This window comes from Eleginops maclovinus, chromosome 8 (assembly GCF_036324505.1).
Source record: "Eleginops maclovinus isolate JMC-PN-2008 ecotype Puerto Natales chromosome 8, JC_Emac_rtc_rv5, whole genome shotgun sequence".
Taxonomy (NCBI): Eukaryota; Metazoa; Chordata; class Actinopteri; order Perciformes; family Eleginopidae; genus Eleginops; species Eleginops maclovinus.
In genome coordinates, this window is record NC_086356.1 from 17,224,355 (window position 1) to 17,241,982 (window position 17,628).

The window sequence follows — 17,628 nt, forward strand, 5'->3', positions numbered from 1 at the left end:
AGTGGGATCAAATGTATTGTACTTTATTTAAAATGTAACAAGCCTTGGGGATTTAAAATAGGTTATTGCACTCTTTTCTATATCATATTACAGTTATAAAAAGCTGGATAATGAATCCTTGTGATTTTCATTTCTTTTTTGGTGTGATAAATGAGTAACTGTTTATGGTTTGGTGGGACACACAAAGTCTTAAAACATTAATGATTACTATGCAGCTGTTTAATTGCTGTTAAACCCATTTTGGGGTGTGTTTCTTTATTTATAGGTGTGTATGCAGTTGGTAGAATACACTATGTTAGTGAACAGGTGGATTTGAATGGCTCTCCAGCAGGAAATCCTCCCTGAGTGCTTTGGAAATGTTCCTCCATCCAAAAAACAAAATGAATGTTTGAGCCAAATGTGTCTTTATGAGGCTGAAATGATATCACATTAAGAGGATTAAAGCTTTATCCGAGGCATAATGATGTCAGACCCCATCCTAAACAGACAAAGAAACACTTCCAGAATTATCTTCATGCATGATGCATTTCAGTTTTGTTAAATAGCCTTTGGTGTCATATCGCAGTGTCTACTACACATTTAGTGCCTGGAAAGACCGGCTCAGAACAGACATTTAACTGTGGATTGTTGCTGGGGGATGAGTATTGTGGGAAATAAACATTTGAGATTTAGTAAATAATGCATTGATGTTAAAGCAGCTTATTTGATTCTCACTTTCTAAATTGTAAGGAAAGAGTCACCTACATTAAATGTGTCTTGTGTGTGTTTTGTTTTTGATAAATGGTGTGTACTGAATTGTACCAACACATGTTAACAGAAGATCAGTCCAGCTTGTTTTTGTTTTTAAATACTCTGTGTTATGTGACTGCAAATCAATGCAGCGTTGTATTAGCACACTGCACAAAAAGGACACACATTAATAAATTGCATTTCACCATCTTTTTTATATGAATATTTTAATGAAAAAATCAGATTTTTCTTCAACTGAAATCTCTTGGACTGTTTTGATAGCTTACATGTACAAGTGACTTTATGATACCATATTTTTTATTGGATTTTAATACTATTTTTATTAAAAACATCCTCACCTAGAGGCACAAGATGTATAATCCAATCATATGCAAACATTAAAATACATTAAAGAGAGGGGGAATTAACTTCATGCATGATAGATCTCAGTTTGATTGCACAGCAGACTCAAAACATACTTTTAATTGAAACATTTTATTAGAGGATGGGTAGTTTGGAAAATGAATATCTTAGACTTAGTAATAAATGCTGTTTATGATTATGTGTTCATGTTCAGAGTAAGTCAGAAGAGAGTCATCTGATGGGTCACAATAAATAGTGTTAGAAATAATCAATATATTGAAACAGAACATTAAAAGATATTTCACTGTTTCTGGACGGATCATATTTGTCCAATTTCGGTAGTATTACCGGATGTTGTTTTTAGCCTCAGATAGCATAAAGCTAATATTGTATTGTATATATGAGTAGAGGTAGAAGGACGCCTGGAGTTACATACTAAACACACCGCCTCTACCTCTCACTCATTGATGCTGCAATAATACTATTGCGTGTTTAATAACTGATAAACCTCAGAAGGATTGCATAATAGAATATCTTAGATGAGTGCTCCAGGACATCATTAACAAGATGGCGACGGTGACGTCATAAGAGGACCCGCCCCCGACGACGTCAGCCTATAGAAGAGTCCGGAGAACCCCATGTGACAAGCGGCCAACAGGATCCAGCCCCCCACTACCAACCAATGAGAGCACGAGAGCGGAGCACGTCTTATTTCGAAGTTGTTTATTTTATGGCCGGAAAGGGGTGGTTCTATAAAACATGTTTGTATTGTGAAATCGCTCTCTGTTGTTCCGGACCGCCAGACAGTAACTACTGATGAGCTCCACTCATTCAGCGGCCTGTGGACGCGTGTACCGGGCTATTGAGCCACAGCTGTGAAACTTTTGTAAAACCTACTGCTGCATCCTTTTATTAAATACTCCTTTTGAAACTTATATGAGGGGCTTCACTTCGTTTTTTTTAATCGACTCCTTGGCCTCGAATAAAAGAACATTTCCTACAACTTGGTGACCCCGACGTGATTTGAAGTGCCAGGACGAGACGGGGATTTCGCGGAGTTTCGGCATAACCCCCAGACACTCAGATTGGATCCCATTTAAAAAGGTAAGCAGAGCCTGTTGATTTCAAAATCTGCATAGCTTATATAGCATTTTTATATGCGAGTGTCTGGAGGTGAGTCGTAATTCGTGAACTGTCTATTTAAAGTTAAGAAGTGAATATATTAAAATAAACTGTGGTGCGGTCCTGGGTTTTGCAAAGTTTGTTTGTTTCTTTGTTTAGTGAATTTACCAGCGAAATCTGGTGATTTGTTTGTCCTTTTTACGCCGGAATTAGAAAGAGATTTAGGTAAATTAATACGTAAATGCTGATTAAAGCTCGGCAGTGTAGTGACATTGATATTACAATTTTGATGAAAAAGTAAGTTTTTTAAAAAAGTCCTATTGTGTGTTAAGGCCTGATCGATAGAGTGACTAGTGATTGGGTCAGTAAAACGTAATCTTTGCGACAGAATTACGTTGAGAGTTGTGACGACATTCCAATAGTCTCTGATTAGCGTGTTGCCTTATTGAACAATCATAGTTGGTAATAGAGTTAATATTAAAAGGAAGACGACGGACTTCCAGTGACGCCATGCTGAAACCAGCAGCCTAAAAGTTGAGCTCCGTCCAACCAAATATAAAAAAAACCTAACATTTACTGGAAACCCGGTAAAATCAAGTGAATCCACGATGTCTACATCTTCCAGAAATAAATCGTCAAGTAAACAGGAGACTTCGAAAGAGAAGAACGAAAATTCGAGACAAAATATGCATATTAGCAATGATAATGCTAGCTCTAGCTCAGAATCGTTAATACTAGCAGAGCTAGGAAAGTTAAGATCAGAAAACCAAGAGGGACACAACCAGACCAAGCTATCCCTTACGAAGCTGGAAACATCAGTAGAAGAGCTGAAAGGTCAAATGATAAAGATAGAGAAAAGAACCACAGAGGCAGAAGATCGTATAAGTGCTGCGGAGGACAACGGGAGAAGGTATGAGAGAGCTATAAGCTATCTGCTACGCCGAGAGATGAGCCTTTCAGCTAGATACGAAGATTTGCAGAAGAAGACAAGACGCAACAATTTGAGAATATATCGTGTACCAGAGAATAGCGAGGGAAAAGATGTGAAGACATTTGCAAAGACGTTGATCCAGTCAGTCTTAAAACCAATGCCTGATGTGAACCTGCAAATAGAGAGAGCTCATCGCTCTCTAACAACCACACCTACAGATCCTGATGCCACACCCAGGTCCCTAATCGTTAGGTTTGTCGACTACTCTGTTAAAGACACTATTCTTAGACAAACATGGAGCCAAAAACTCATCTACAACAACGAGCAAATATACTTTGATCACGACTATTCCCCCGAGTTACAAAAGAAGAGAGCACAAGTGAGAGGGGTCATCACACAACTAAAAGACAAGAACATCAAGGCTAAATGCCTCTATCCAGCACAACTAAAAGTCACCTTGAAATCCGGTGAACGGACCTACCCAACGCTCACAGATGCTCTTCCGACCCTCGCGGAGTTTAACATCCATCCACGAGTCGACGAAAGGGCGCAGATGGAAGACGAGATGGCCCGCTACAGGTTGAACAGTGTGGGTAAGAGACGAGAGGAAAAGGTCGGAGGGCTACCAATCGCGGATCCCAGGGCCTTCTTCAATGAAGCAGAGTGACATCAACGCCGAAGTTTTTAGTTAGCCTAATTTTTTATATACTTATTAATATGCAACAACGTTAGGACAAGTAAAGACATTATTTTTTTTCTCTCAATGGCTGGACGGATCTGAACTGAACTGTGCGTGAATACACAAAATGAGCAGCAACCGTTCCACGAAGTGGACGACAGCGGCGCAAACACTTTGTGTGACCCCCACGGAGGAACGGTCACCATTCTCCACCCAGGTTACATCGGGACATAGTTTATTTCGCTTTAAAGCCAAGTTCAGGCTTATTGCAAACCAGTTGGGTATGTGGAAGTTTATAGTTTTTATTCATTGCCTTACTAGGTACTGTTTTATTTCTTGTTTATGTCATGTTTGTTATTTTCACCTTGAGATTAATGTTGGGCTGCTATTCCATGCAACTTGCTTTTTGGTTTGGTTTATGTTAAGGAGAACAAAGAGTTGGCCATATAGGGATACTAACACATCATTTACACAATATGCAGGATATGAATAGTTTTAATTGCATTAGTTACAATGTAAAGGGCTTGGGCAATCCAATAAAACGGAAAAAAATATTTAGTCAACTTCAAAAATTACACTGTTCAATAGCAATGATCCAAGAGACTCATTTGTCAGAAAAAGAACATCAAAAATTAAAAAGAGAATGGGTGGATCAGTTATACAGTTCCTCTTTTGAGAAGGGGAGGAAAAGGGGAGTGGCCATTCTTTTCAATAAATCAGTATACTTTAATCATACACAGACAGTTAATGATAAAGATGGTAGATATGTTATGGTAAGAGGGACTATTGATGGTATTAAAATAACACTGCTGAATTTATACGCCCCAAACGAAGACTGTATAGGCTTCTTTAAGGATATAGCAACTTTACTAGCAGATAAAGCAGAGGGGATTGTATTAATGGAGGGGATTTTAACTGCATCCTGAGACAAAGTATGGATAGGCTTCCAGCAGAAGTTGGTTCTGTATCTAGAAAGTCCTCTACTTTTCAGGCAATGATGCGTGAACTGGGCTTGGTAGATGTTTGGCGCCATTTACATCCTAGGGAGAAGGACTTCACTTTCATGTCACAGGTGCATGGCAGTTATTCTAGACTGGATATGTTCTTGATATCTGGATCAGATCTATACTGGGCCAGTGTTTGTAAAATAGAGCCAATCACCTTTTCAGATCATGCCCCAGTCACCATGAATAGTATAGGACCTAATAAACAATTCAAATACTGGAGACTCAACGTCTCATTGCTAAATGACAAACTAACTAGAGAAGAAATACACAGAGATTTAACAAATTACTTTGATATAAATGATAATGGCACTGTTTCCCCCTCCATCTTATGGGAAGGGGCTAAAGCAGTGATGAGGGGTAACATTATTGCCATTTCTTCCAGGCTGAAAAAGAAAAGACTTGCTCAACAGGATAAATTAGAGAGAGACATTAAGAAATTAGAAACAGAACATCAACAATCTAAGAAGCAGGAAGTACTGCAAACATTGAAAGAAACTAGACAAAAACTGGATGACCTATTAACCTACCAAACAGAGGGAGCATTGCGATTCATAAATAGGAAATACTATGAAATGGTAAACAGAGCAAGCCGCTTACTGGCTTTCCAGCTGCGGAAAGCTCAATCCAGCAGGACAGTACACAAAATAAAGGGCTCATGTAGTGGCAAGATATTAACACAACCAAAAGATATATCAGAGGCCTTTGCTACATACTATAGAAGGCTATATGAAGAGGAATCAGACCCACATAAAAACGAGAAGATTGGGTCATTTTTTGAATCAATTAAACTGGCAAAATTAACACCAGAAGAGGCAAATAGGCTGTCTTTGCCAATTACAGAAGAAGAAATCAGAGAAAATATCTTAAAACTTGAAAACAATAAATCGCCAGGGATCGATGGGTTTGGAGGGGAGTACTACAAAACATATGTGAATGAGCTGACCCCAGTTGTATGCGAAGTGTATAACCATGCACTAACAAAGGGGGATCCGCCTGGGTCGTGGTCAGAAGCAATAATAAGTGTTATTCACAAGGATAATAAAGACCCAACCCAATGTACATCCTATCGTCCAATCAGCCTCTTATGCGTAGATTTTAAAATACTTACCTCAATTATAGCAAAGAGAATACAAAAATACATACATAAACTTGTGAAACCAGATCAGACCGGCTTCATTAATAATCGCCAGGGTGTTGATAATGTCAGGAGAGCTCTAAATTTGCAAGCATGTGCAGCCAAAAGGGATACCCCGTCAATGCTTCTCAGCTTAGACGCTGAGAAGGCATTTGATAGGGTTGACTGGACCTTTCTTCAGCAGACCCTCAGATATATGGGATTTAATAATACATTTGTCAAGTGGATTGGTATATTTTATAAAAAACCCTAGATCCAAAGTCAGAGTGAATGGTCATTGCTCCGACTTCTTCCCCCTGGGGCGTGGTACCCGACAAGGAGATTCTCTGTCGCCTTCTTTATTTGCATTGAGCATTGAGCCATTGGCAGAATTAATAAGAACCAATCCCCTCATACAGGGCATATCTGACGAAGGAATGATTCAACATAAACTATCCTTATTTGCAGATGACATATTGTTATTCTTAGAACGCCCCGGTATCTCTATTCCTGCACTTCTAAATAGCTTAAATGAATACAGTGCGGTGTCAGGATATAAGATCAATACAAACAAATCTGAAGCCATGATGATAAGTGGTGAATGGCCTTCACAATTAGATGATTTGGTCTCTCTCAAGAGATCTGAGCAGGGATTTAGGTATTTGGGTGTTACTCTCACTCCTAAACCAACACAACTATATTCTGCAAACTATAACAGACTAGTTAAAGAGATCAATCAAGATCTTACCAGATGGGATGTGTTGCCCCTGTCACTTTTCGGTCGAATAGAGTCAGTGAGAATGAATATCCTACAAGAATCCTTTTCTTATTTCAATATCTACCTATTCTAGTTCCACAAACCACATTTAAGATGCTTGAAAAGCATATATCTAAATTCATATGGCAAAACAGGAGACCTAGAATTCGTCTGAAAATATTGATGGCGAGCAAAGAGAAGGGAGGACTGGGTTTACCTAATCTAAAAATGTATTACTGGGCAGCCCAGCTTAGAGCAATAGCAGCATGGATTATCAAAGATGAAGAGACTGGGTGGGTATCCATTGAACAGAACTCTTTACCAGGGATATCACTATCTACTCTTCCATTTCTTAGTTAGAAGTCTCAGAAAAAAATAAAAATAGATCACTGATTCTTGAAATTAGGGAGAAAACATGTCTCCCGTCTAAATGTTGCAATTTTCCTTACAAATCAATAAATTATTTCATTTAAAAAGGCTTTAAACGTTGGATATGAAAGATCTGTGAGTGTTTACACACTTAGTTTTGTATGTATTTATATTATTTCATAATAATTCATAAAATACCGGCACTGTACAATGAAAGTCCATGCAAATGAACTTGTCCTCCGTTAGAGGTCACAGTAGCAAACTGCAAAAATAAGTGTTAAAAAATGGCAAAAATGCACAAAAATGTATTTGAAGTTAATTGGATGGCTTAATAAGAGATCACAAAATGCTTAAAGTGAACATTGCATTATTTTATCCATTAACAACAGCCTTTCAAAGTAGTGTCCTCACTTCATGTCAACTCCATCAGACTTTTTTCAAATTTGAAATAAATCAGGCATATCTTGGTCAGTTATAACCCTGAGGACCCCCTTTTTGACTTCTTTCTCTTGATGGATGCAGCAGTACACCACATGGTCCCGTAAATTTACATTTTTTGTTAAATATTCAGAAAACAAGTTGAAATCCCTGTGGTCACAGCTTTTATGTGTCAACACTGTCTTCAAATTAGGGATTATTTCAATCAAGAATTTTGAAATAGAAGTTAGCATTTTAGTTTAGTTTGTAGTGGCAGTCGGCAACTGAGGGAAATCAAAATGGCTATCATGAAATAGGTGGAATCAGTGTTCACTGGCGGCAGTGGGAGCGAGTTCAAGACCAAACAGCCAGTGGGATCCACTTCAACATGAAACTGAACATGCATAGTGGGAGTCTTTCAGAGTTACTTCATCTGTATGAGGAGAATTGTGTCATATTGTGTCCTCAGTTCAGTTAGATATACAGTTTAGTTAAAATACTGTATAGATCACCTATAGAGGACCTCCAGATGGTCTACATTTGTTTTCTCTTTTGAGACCAGGAACATTTTGACCTTTTCATGTGTGCCTTAAATATCCTGTCACCAGGTGTTCTTAAGCTTGACATTCTTTCCCTTGATACTCTCTACCTTTTTCATGTCAAAAGTAGAGAAATATCTTTAATAAGTTTAATTTTCCATTAGTTTGTCAACACCGTCAGTAATGTGTCAACACCGTCAGTTGTGTGTCAACACCGTAAGATGAAGGTTTTTCCTTTTTTAAAAGAAATTCTTATGGCTTTTGTTCAATTGAGAGTGTTCATATATTAAAACTCCAAATGATCTACATGCATTAGTGTGTTGTTTGTGCAAAGCCACTGATTTTATATGGTTAAAATTAAAAAATGAGTAAACTAAATGAAGATAATTTGAAATGGCTTGTTCCAAAACAATGAAAAATAATATTAAAAGTCTATGCAATGTACATTTATCACTTAACTTTGCTGAGGCACACCAGTTCTACATGCTTAAAGATGTTTCAGTGTTTTTGAATTGATCAAACTAAAAAAAAAACATATTTTCATGTGTCAGACGGAGTTGACAATTGTCAAGTTACTAAGTAAGTAAAAGTATTTTTTTATGAAAAGTGGTTCAATAAAAAACCTGTTCCTTTTCATGGCATGATAGATAACACCCGTGTTTATAAAGATATCCAATTAAAATAACTGTAATGTAAATTATTTTTTTTTACTTTTCAAAAGTAGTTTTGTCCCGAATCTCAAGAATCAGTGAGATAACATATGGGTCAAACACACACTAAAGGTCTGGAACAATGTCCAAAAACAACTGAAGGGCAATATTGCCTTGTCAAGGGCAATGCCGAAACTAGGAAACAGTGACAATGGGAAATGGAGCTCAACACAATTATAGATGATGACACATGGGAAGATATTTGTACTGCATGCCACAAAGGGGTTGGTAGTCAGATGTGGAAAGAATTTGACTGGAAGGTGAAGACAAGATTCTTTAGGACTCCTTTGAAAGTATCCATGTTTAAGAATAATGCTACAAACAAATGTTGGAGAAACTGCGGTATGGTTGGGGACCATACCCACATATTTTGGGACTGCCCCATAGTACAGACATTCTGGAAAGATATCAAGGAAGAGCTGGAAAAAATCTTTGGGACTGATATTCCCCTGGACCCTTTGTTTTTTGTACTGGACAAAACACCAGAAGATTTGTTTACTAGGGACCAGTGCTATATGTTGCATATTTTGCTGATGATTGCGAAAAAGATGATCACTATTAACTGGATGAAACCAAACCCCCCCTACAATAGCTCAGTGGATACAAAAAGTCAGACAGGTCTATACAATGGAAAACATGACTGCTATCCTTCAGTTAAAAGTACCTTTATTTATACGAAGATGGACACCTGTCATTCCTTACCTGAATTAAGAATGTCAATCTGACATCTGTGTGGCATATGTAACATTAACATACATGTATCAACGTATGTGATGACTGAAGCCCAACCTTATGGTGATTTTGTTTTTTGTTTGATTTTGTTCAGTGTGTGTGTTTATTTTAGGTTTAATATTGTCAATAAAGTCATAGATTGCTAGCTATAGAGAGTTATGAGATATAACAAAGTATAACACAAAAACCTTGTGACCTCTGTTCATGCTATGAGTGCTTTTTTATGAATGTTTATCTTAAATGCCTCTAGACTTACAATAATGCACCATCTATTTGCCTGTGGTACTACTTTTATGTATTTGTTGTCAGTCTGGAAAAAAAAAAAGTTAAAAAAAAAAGTTTAAAAAAAAAAAGGAAGACCACTTGGCCAAAAGTGGCGTAGTACTCGGCGTTGAAGTCCCTGAGACTACTGTTTGTTGAAGGGAGGAAGTCGGTGAGAGAGAATGAGGTTGATGTCCTGTCTCCTGCACTGATTCTGGAACTTAACAAAGCATCGTTCATAGACTTAGATAAGATTGGATTAAATCCGACAGGGTCGGCTTCGTCAAAGTCAACGGGAAGTAAGATAGTTGAATTCTCCTTTTTCTGCGTTGTTTTGATGAATACCTAAATTGTTAGGGCATGGAGAATTACGAATACCTGAATTGTTAGTGTAAGGATAAGTGTTATCTGTAATCGTAAGCAGGGAGATTTTAAAAACAAGCACTGTTGGGCTTTTTCGACTTTGTTGGTGATGGCAGTGTCCCCGCTCCCGCTCCCAGTTTAAGTTGTCGTCATTGCTGTCTTGTCTGTGATTTGGCTTAGCCATCATTAGCGCCGAGCTTCCAGATGTAGCTGGGCTTCTCTTTAATTTAGTTAGCAGTAGCGTGGCTCAGCCTAACTACTCCGTTCTTTATTATTGATAAGCACTGGGTTTGTACCCGTGCCGTTTTTTCTTTAGAAGCCAATTATCTGATTGTTATATCAACTGGTGAAGGCAGTGCTCTCGCTCCCGCTCCCGGTAACGTATTACTTTGATTGTTTAAATCAACTGGTGAAGGCAGTGCTCTCGCTCCCGCTCCCACGGCTGGTAACGTGGGTGTAGAACATTTGTGTCTGCATGCCTCTTTACGTTCTGCGACTAGTAGCAGTATTTCGGGCTACTCTTTCCGTTCAGCAGGCAACTGGTGAAGGCTGTGCCCTCGCTCCCCCTCCGGTTACCTTGCACCTGGCTACATACATGATGGCCCATTCATGTAGCGCCTGTATGGCTTCCCTTGAGCCCGAGGACGGCCATGACCGCTGCCCCTCTTGCCTCGAGCATTTGAGGGAGGGTCTCACACAAGACGCCTGCATGAACTGTAGTTTCATGCCTCGGGCGCTCAGGGCGGCTAGAGTGCAGAGGTGGAGCGCCTGGCAGCAGCCAACGCACACCTCTCCTTGTCACAGCTCCCTCCAGCTCAGTCTGGCTGTTCCCAGCGACTTGACAGAGCGAGGGCTATGGGTGCACCCCCCAATTAGAGGGCTAGAGAAAGTAGGCTCTCTTCCAAAGTGGACCAGTTAGCCGCTGACATGGAGCAGATGAAGTCGCTCCTCTTGGCCCTTCAGCCAGGGGCAGGTGTGGGGGACTACTAGTTTGCCCCCTGGCACCCCAGTTGCTGCACCTCTGCTTGAGGATGCCATGTCGCTAGCAGCCTCAGCTAACCTCTTCAATGACGAGGGGGAGGACGAGGCCTTGCTTACTCCAGAGGAGGCTTCCCACTCCTCTGCTCAGAGCTCCCTGCAGTGCAGGGAAGACACCTCCATGCCGGCCATTATGTGTGCAGCCCTGGCACGCCTGCAGCTTCAGGTTCCACAGGCCGACTCGGCTCAGACTAGCGCCTTCTTCAGGCGTAGCCCTGCCCCCGTCACTCTCACTGTTCCTCCTTCAGAGGAGTACCTGAGGGAACTCCATGCTTGCTGGAGAGACACAAAGGCCCTCTCCCGCTGTGGCTCTGATGCCCGGACCTTGGCTGCCATGCAGGATCCGGCGAAGGTGGGGCTGGGTCGCATGCCATCCGTTGAGCCTTCCATTGCCTCCCTGATTCTGGCTCCTGATGAGGCTTTGAGACCTGATGCCAGATGCCCTCGGCCTCAGTGCAGGGTCACAGACGACCTGCTCTGTAGAGCCTATGATGCAGGGGCACGCATGGGTCGGTATCGGGAACTCCCTCTCGCATTTAATGCTCGCCATCTCGGCATCCCTGCAGCAGGCTCCGGCTGAGCCTTCTCTGCTGGGCCTTAGTGATGCGTCACTGCAAGCCTTTGCCCTTATGTCTAGGGAGTTGGGGCGAGTTATGTCCTTATTGGTGCAGACTCGTTGCCAGGTCTGGCTTGCCCAGTCACCACTGACGGAGACCTGTAGGAAGGTCCTCCGTAGTGTACCAGTCGAGCCAGGAGAGCTGTTTGGGTCAGCTGCCCTGGAGACGCTGGAGCGGGCTGCCCAAGCTCGGCAGACCAGGCAGCAGCTCTCAGGCCTTCATAGGCATGTGCCCACCCCCAGCAGGCCCGGGGGCCCCTCTGCTGCCCCTGGCGGCCGTACTCAGCCACCAGCTTACAGCGGTGGTCTTCGGAGATCCCAGCGGCCCACCCAACCGCCCCCTGGTAACTTTCGAGCCCCTGGTGCTGGATGCCCTATCGTCTCCTCCCTTCGAGCCCCTGGCCCGGTCGCCGGCTCTCTAGACAGCCTCGTGCCTCAGAGCCTTACCGGCACCCCCCAAGGGGCTCTGGAGGCCGGGGGGCTAGGCCCTGAGGCCTCGGGGCCGGTAGTCAGCTGCTTTTCCCAACAGCAGCTCAGTTACTGGGCTGCCTGTACTTCCGACCCTTGGGTCGTTTCCACCTTAACCCATGGGTACAAATTGCAGTTCCGACGCCGGCTCCTAGCCTTCGGCCGGGTCAGAATGACAGTTGTCAGCGATCCGGCAAAGGCCTTAGCTCTGGCCCAAGAGTTGTCTGTCCTCTTGGCCAAGGGTGCAATCGAGCCAGTAGACCCTCTCCTCCTTCCTCTCCGGGGAGTTCTACTCAGTGTACTTTCTTGTGAGCAAGAAAGTCGGCGGATTTCGTCCGATATTGGACCTCAGAGGGATCAACGGATTCTTGAAAGTGCTGAGATTCCGTATGCTGACCACAGCAGACACCCTTCTTGTTGTTGCACAGGGGGAGTGGTTCGCAACCGTGTACCTGAGGGATGCCTACTTCCACGTGCCAATTGCATCTCATCACCGGAAGTTCCTGAGGTTTGCCTTTCAGGGCCGACACTTTCAGTTCCGGGTGCTTCCCTTTGGTCTCTGCCTTTCTCCAAGGGTGTTCACCAGAGTCGTAGCAGCAGCTCTCGCCCCCCTGCAGGCGCGGGGCTTGAAGGTCCTGCCATACTTGGACGATTGGCTGGTTTGCGCGCCGTCCACATCTCAAGTGGCTCAGGATACGGCCCGCTTTTTATCCCACGTAGCTCAGTTGGGGCTAACGGTAAACACCGGGAAGAGTTGCCTGGACCCTTCCCAGCAGGTCACCTTTTTGGGGATGGTCCTGGATTCGGTCGCCATGAGAGCCTACCTGTCACCTTGCCGTGTGGACGACATTTTGCACCTTCTTCCCATCTTCAGGCTGGGCAAGATGGTGCCTTACATCCAGTTCCTCCAGCTATTGGGCAGACTGACGGCTGCCTCAGCCGTCGTGCCCTTAGGCCTGCTGTCGCTGCGCCCCATGCAAATGTGGCTGAACAGCCTCCACTTGGACGCCAAATGGCGCAGGCACAGAAGAGTCAGGGTGTCCCAGCAGTGTCTCCACTCTCTGTCCCGCTGGAGAGACAGGGACTATCTTTTGATGGGCGTGCCCATGCACTTTTTACCCCATCTAGGGGGCAAGCATGTGCTTGTCCGCTCAGACAACATGGCCACTGTTGCCCAGATCAACCATCAGGGGGGCACCAGGTCCACACAGCTACCCCGGGTATCACAGAGTCTTTTGACTTGGGCGTCTCCCCGCCTGGCCAGTCTCCGGGCCGTCTTTCTACCGGGGGTTCAGAACCAGGTCGCAGACTTCCTCTCGCGGCACAAGCCTCCACTGGGGGAGCGGAGGCTTCACCCGGAGGTAGTAGAGACAATCTGGGAGCTTTTCGGCAGGGCCTGAGGTGGACTTCTTTGCCTCGGAGGAGTCGAGGCACTGCCCCCTCTGGTTCTCCTGGACGGAGGTGAGCAGGGCAGGACGCTCTGGCCCACGATTGGCCAGACAGTCTCCTTTATGCCTTCCCACCACTGCCTCTGATTTTACAGACGCTTCAGAGGGTCCTTACACGGGGACACAGGCTCCTTCTGGTGGCCCCCCTCTCGCCGGGGAGGGTGTGGTTCCCACTGCTGCGCAGTCTCTGCTGCAGCCCACCATGGCGTCTCGCCAACAGGAAGGACCTGCTGTCACAGCTCAGGGGTCAGGTCTGGCATCCCGACCCTCATCGTCTTGAGTTGTCGTGGTTCTATAAAACATGTTTGTATTGTGAAATCGAGCTCTCTTTTGTTCCGGTGTTCCAGTTCAACTGGTTGAGTTTGTTTACGTTTTCCACTCCTTGAGCGTCATATGACGCTATACGGGCCGAATCATATGTGGTTGCCAGGTTCGTCATTTTCACCTTACTTGTGTGTCTGAAGTGTGACCAGACAATATTTTTAAAAAAAACGTAAGCATCACTTCATGTAAATGTGCATGTGGAGATCACCTACAGACAACAGAAAATATGCTGGCCAAAAAATTCAAATGAAAATAAACAATATTCATACTCTAGCGACAGGATTCGCACTCGTACATTTGGGTAATATATATATCAACCATGGATGTTACTCATTACGCCAGCGAACAGCTCAAACAATGCCCTGCTTGAACCATATAAGTTTTGTCAACTCTTGTCAGCTGTTTACAATCACCGTTTGACATGGATGAAATAACCCCCCCCCATGTTAACTGTTGATATTCACAATATGACACAGGCAGACGCTGCCAACGCAAGTCTCAAAAACGAATGCAAAAGCCATGTGTTACGGACAAAACACTAGCATGGCCACCTCAAAGGATATTGCTTTGTTTTTTGCCTAAAAAAGTGCATATAGTGACCATTACAAAGCACATATCAAACGCTATGAAAATAGCCGCTGTGAGATACGATTCCAGTCATGCTTTCAAAAGGTATTAATCCACTGCCTTACCACTAAAGGCCTGAGCTACCGTTCAGACGTTGAAGCAACAAGCTGAATATTTATTATTGACTATTTACTTGTAGCTGTTCCCAATTGAGAAAAACTGTCACAATTGGCTACAACTTCATCACTGGATGAATACAGGCATGGTTCAGCAAGGGATTTTTAAAAATGTTTTGGCTGTCAAATACATGCAGGACAGTAATCGTTGTCCACAGGTGGTTCCCCCACACAAAGGCTGTGATACCAGCTTTTACAAAGCTGGTATCACAGCGTCTGGAAGAAAAGGGCAAAAAAAAAAAAAGATATGCTTTAGGACAGTTGTAAAACATTACAGTAATCAACTTCAAGTGCTCCAAACTTGCCTTACCCATTGGTCATGGGTGTCATGTTCGCCACACACCCGACATAGCTCCGACAAATCATCTGCTGATTACAGATAGCCATGTTATTGGCTGGAATAAATAGCACTTGCATAACAACTGAAAACAAAGTAGAAACCAACCCGTTTCCTTGATGAGCTGTTGCGCTATGTCCATTCGCAGATGGCTGATCCCCTGCTCATCAGCCACCAGTTTCATCAACAATCGACAAAATAAGTCCATAATTACCAGTTTCCAGAGTGTCTGCTTGTATTTCTTGTGCTTGTGGAAATGTAGGGCTGGACTGAGGTGGGGATGGGACTGAGGTGAGGATGGGTCAGTAATTGCGGATGGGGAAACAGTTTGCCATTTGTGCGGCAAACGTGGTGTTGGCTCTATGGCCGAGTTGGTCTATATACTTTATGCAAGGTCTTGCCCTTCTTTGACATTATGTCAGCACTTTTTCAATCCATGCTGACGATTATAAATGGCCCGTCTAAACAGCTATATATATATATATATATATATATATATATATATATATACAGTGGGGCACAAAAAGTATTTAGTCAGCCACCAATTGTGCAAGTTATATAGGTACATAGGTACACTTCAACTATGAGAGACAAAATGAGAAAAAAAATCCAGGAAATCACATTGTAGGATTTTCAATGAATTAATTGGTAAATTCCTCTGTAAAATAAGTATTTGGTCACCTACAAACAAGCAAGATTTCTGGCTCTCACAGACCTGTAACTTCTTCTTTAAGAGGCTCCTCTGTCCTCCACTCGTAACCTGTATTAATGGCACCTTTTTGAACTCGTTATCAGTATAAAAGACACCTGTCCACAACCTCAAACAGTCATACTGCAAACTCCACTATGGCCAAGACCAAAGAGCTGTCAAAGGAGACCAGAGACTAAATTGTAGACCTGCACCAGGCTGGGAAAACTGAATCTGCAATAGGTAAGCAGCTTGGTGTGAAGAAATCAACTGTTTGAGCAATTATTAGAAAATGGAAGACATACAAGACCACTGCTAATCTCCCTCGATCTGGGGCTCCATGCAAGATCTCACCCCGTGGGGTCAAAATGATCACAAGAACGGTGAGCAAAAATCCCAGAACCACACGGGGGGACCTAGTAAATGACCTGCAGAGAGCTGGGACCAAAGTAACAGAGGCTACCATCAGTAACACACTACGCCGCCAGGGACTTAAATCCTGCAGTTCCAGACGTGTCCCCCTGCTTAAGCCAGTACATGTCCAGGCCCGTCTGAAGTTTACTAGAGGGCATTTGGATGATCCAGAAGAGGATTGGGAGAATGTCAGATGAAACCAAAATAGAACTTTTTGGTAAAAACTCAACTCATCGTGTTTGGAGGAGAAAGAATGCAGAGTTGCATCCAAAGAACACCATAGCTACTGTGAAGCATGGGGGTGGAAACATCATGCTTTGGGGCTGTTTTTCTGCAAAGGGACCAGGACGACTGATCCGTGTAAAGGAAAGAATGAATGGGGCCATGTATCGTGAGATTTTGAGTGAAAACCTCCTTCCATCAGCAAGGGCACTGAAGATGAAGCGTGGCTGGGTCTTTCAGCATGACAATGACCCCAAACACACCGCCAGGGCAACGAAGGAGTGGCTTCGTAAGAAGCATTTCAAGGTCCTGGAGTGGCCTAGCCAGTCTCCAGATCTCAACCCCATAGAAAATCTTTGGAGGGAGTTGAAAGTCCGTGTTGCCAAGCGACAGCCCCAAAACATCAGTGCTTTAGAGGAGATCTGCATGGAGGAATGGGCCAAAATACCAGCAACATTGTGTGAAAACCTTGTGAAGACTTACAGAAAACGTTTGACCTCTGTCATTGCCAACAAAGGGTATATAACAAAGTATTGAGAAGAACTTTTGTTATTGACCAATACTTATTTTCCACAATAATTTGAAAATAAATTCATTAAAAATCCTACAATGTGATTTTCTGGATTTTTTTTTCTCATTTTGTCTCTCATAGTTGAGGTATACCTATGATAAACATTACAGGCCTCTCTCATCTTTTTAAATGGGAGAACTTGCACAATTGGTGGCTGACTAAATACTTTTTGCCCCACTGTATATATATATATATATCCTTTGCCACCTAATTTGCTAATTGACTTCATCCAGTGATCAATTTCAATGTCATTGTTACTGTTTTTCCCAATTGTTGGGAACAGCTACAAGTAAATGGTCAATAATAAATATTCACCTGGTTATTTCAACGTCTGAACAGTAGCTCAGGCCTTTAGCGGTAAGGCAGTGGAATACTACCTTTTGAAAGGATGACTGGGTTCGTATCTCACAGCGGCTATTTTCATAGCGTTTGATATGTGCTCTGTAATGGTCACTATATGCACTTTTTAGGCAAAAAAACTAAGCAATTTCCTTTGAGGTGGCCATGCTAGTGTTTTGTCCGTAACACATGGCTTTTGCATTCGTTTTTGAGGCTTGTGCATTTTACATGAACTGGTGATGTTAACGTATTTTCGCCGAGGTTTTCTGCGTTGTCTGATCACACTTCAGACACACAAGTTTCGTGAAAATCACAAACCGGGCAACC

At 43.0% G+C, this 17,628-nt stretch overlaps 2 protein-coding genes across 2 annotated transcripts in view; both read left to right on the forward strand.

Moving 5' to 3' along the window:
- The window catches only part of LOC134868759 (WD repeat-containing protein on Y chromosome-like), a 7,273-nt gene extending 3,461 nt beyond the window's left edge, over nucleotides 1-3,812 (forward strand). The window contains exon 3 of the mRNA XM_063890062.1: nucleotides 3,398-3,812. Within this exon, the coding sequence (XP_063746132.1) occupies nucleotides 3,398-3,812 (415 nt within the window). The remainder of the gene's footprint in view (nucleotides 1-3,397) is intronic.
- Nucleotides 3,813-11,784: 7,972 nt separating this feature from the next.
- On the forward strand, nucleotides 11,785-14,049 carry LOC134868761 (uncharacterized). Its single transcript, XM_063890063.1, is given in 4 exon segments — nucleotides 11,785-12,381; nucleotides 12,476-13,612; nucleotides 13,614-13,681; nucleotides 13,683-14,049. Coding segments are annotated over 4 exon segments (2,169 nt in total).
- Nucleotides 14,050-17,628: the final 3,579 nt, after the last annotated feature.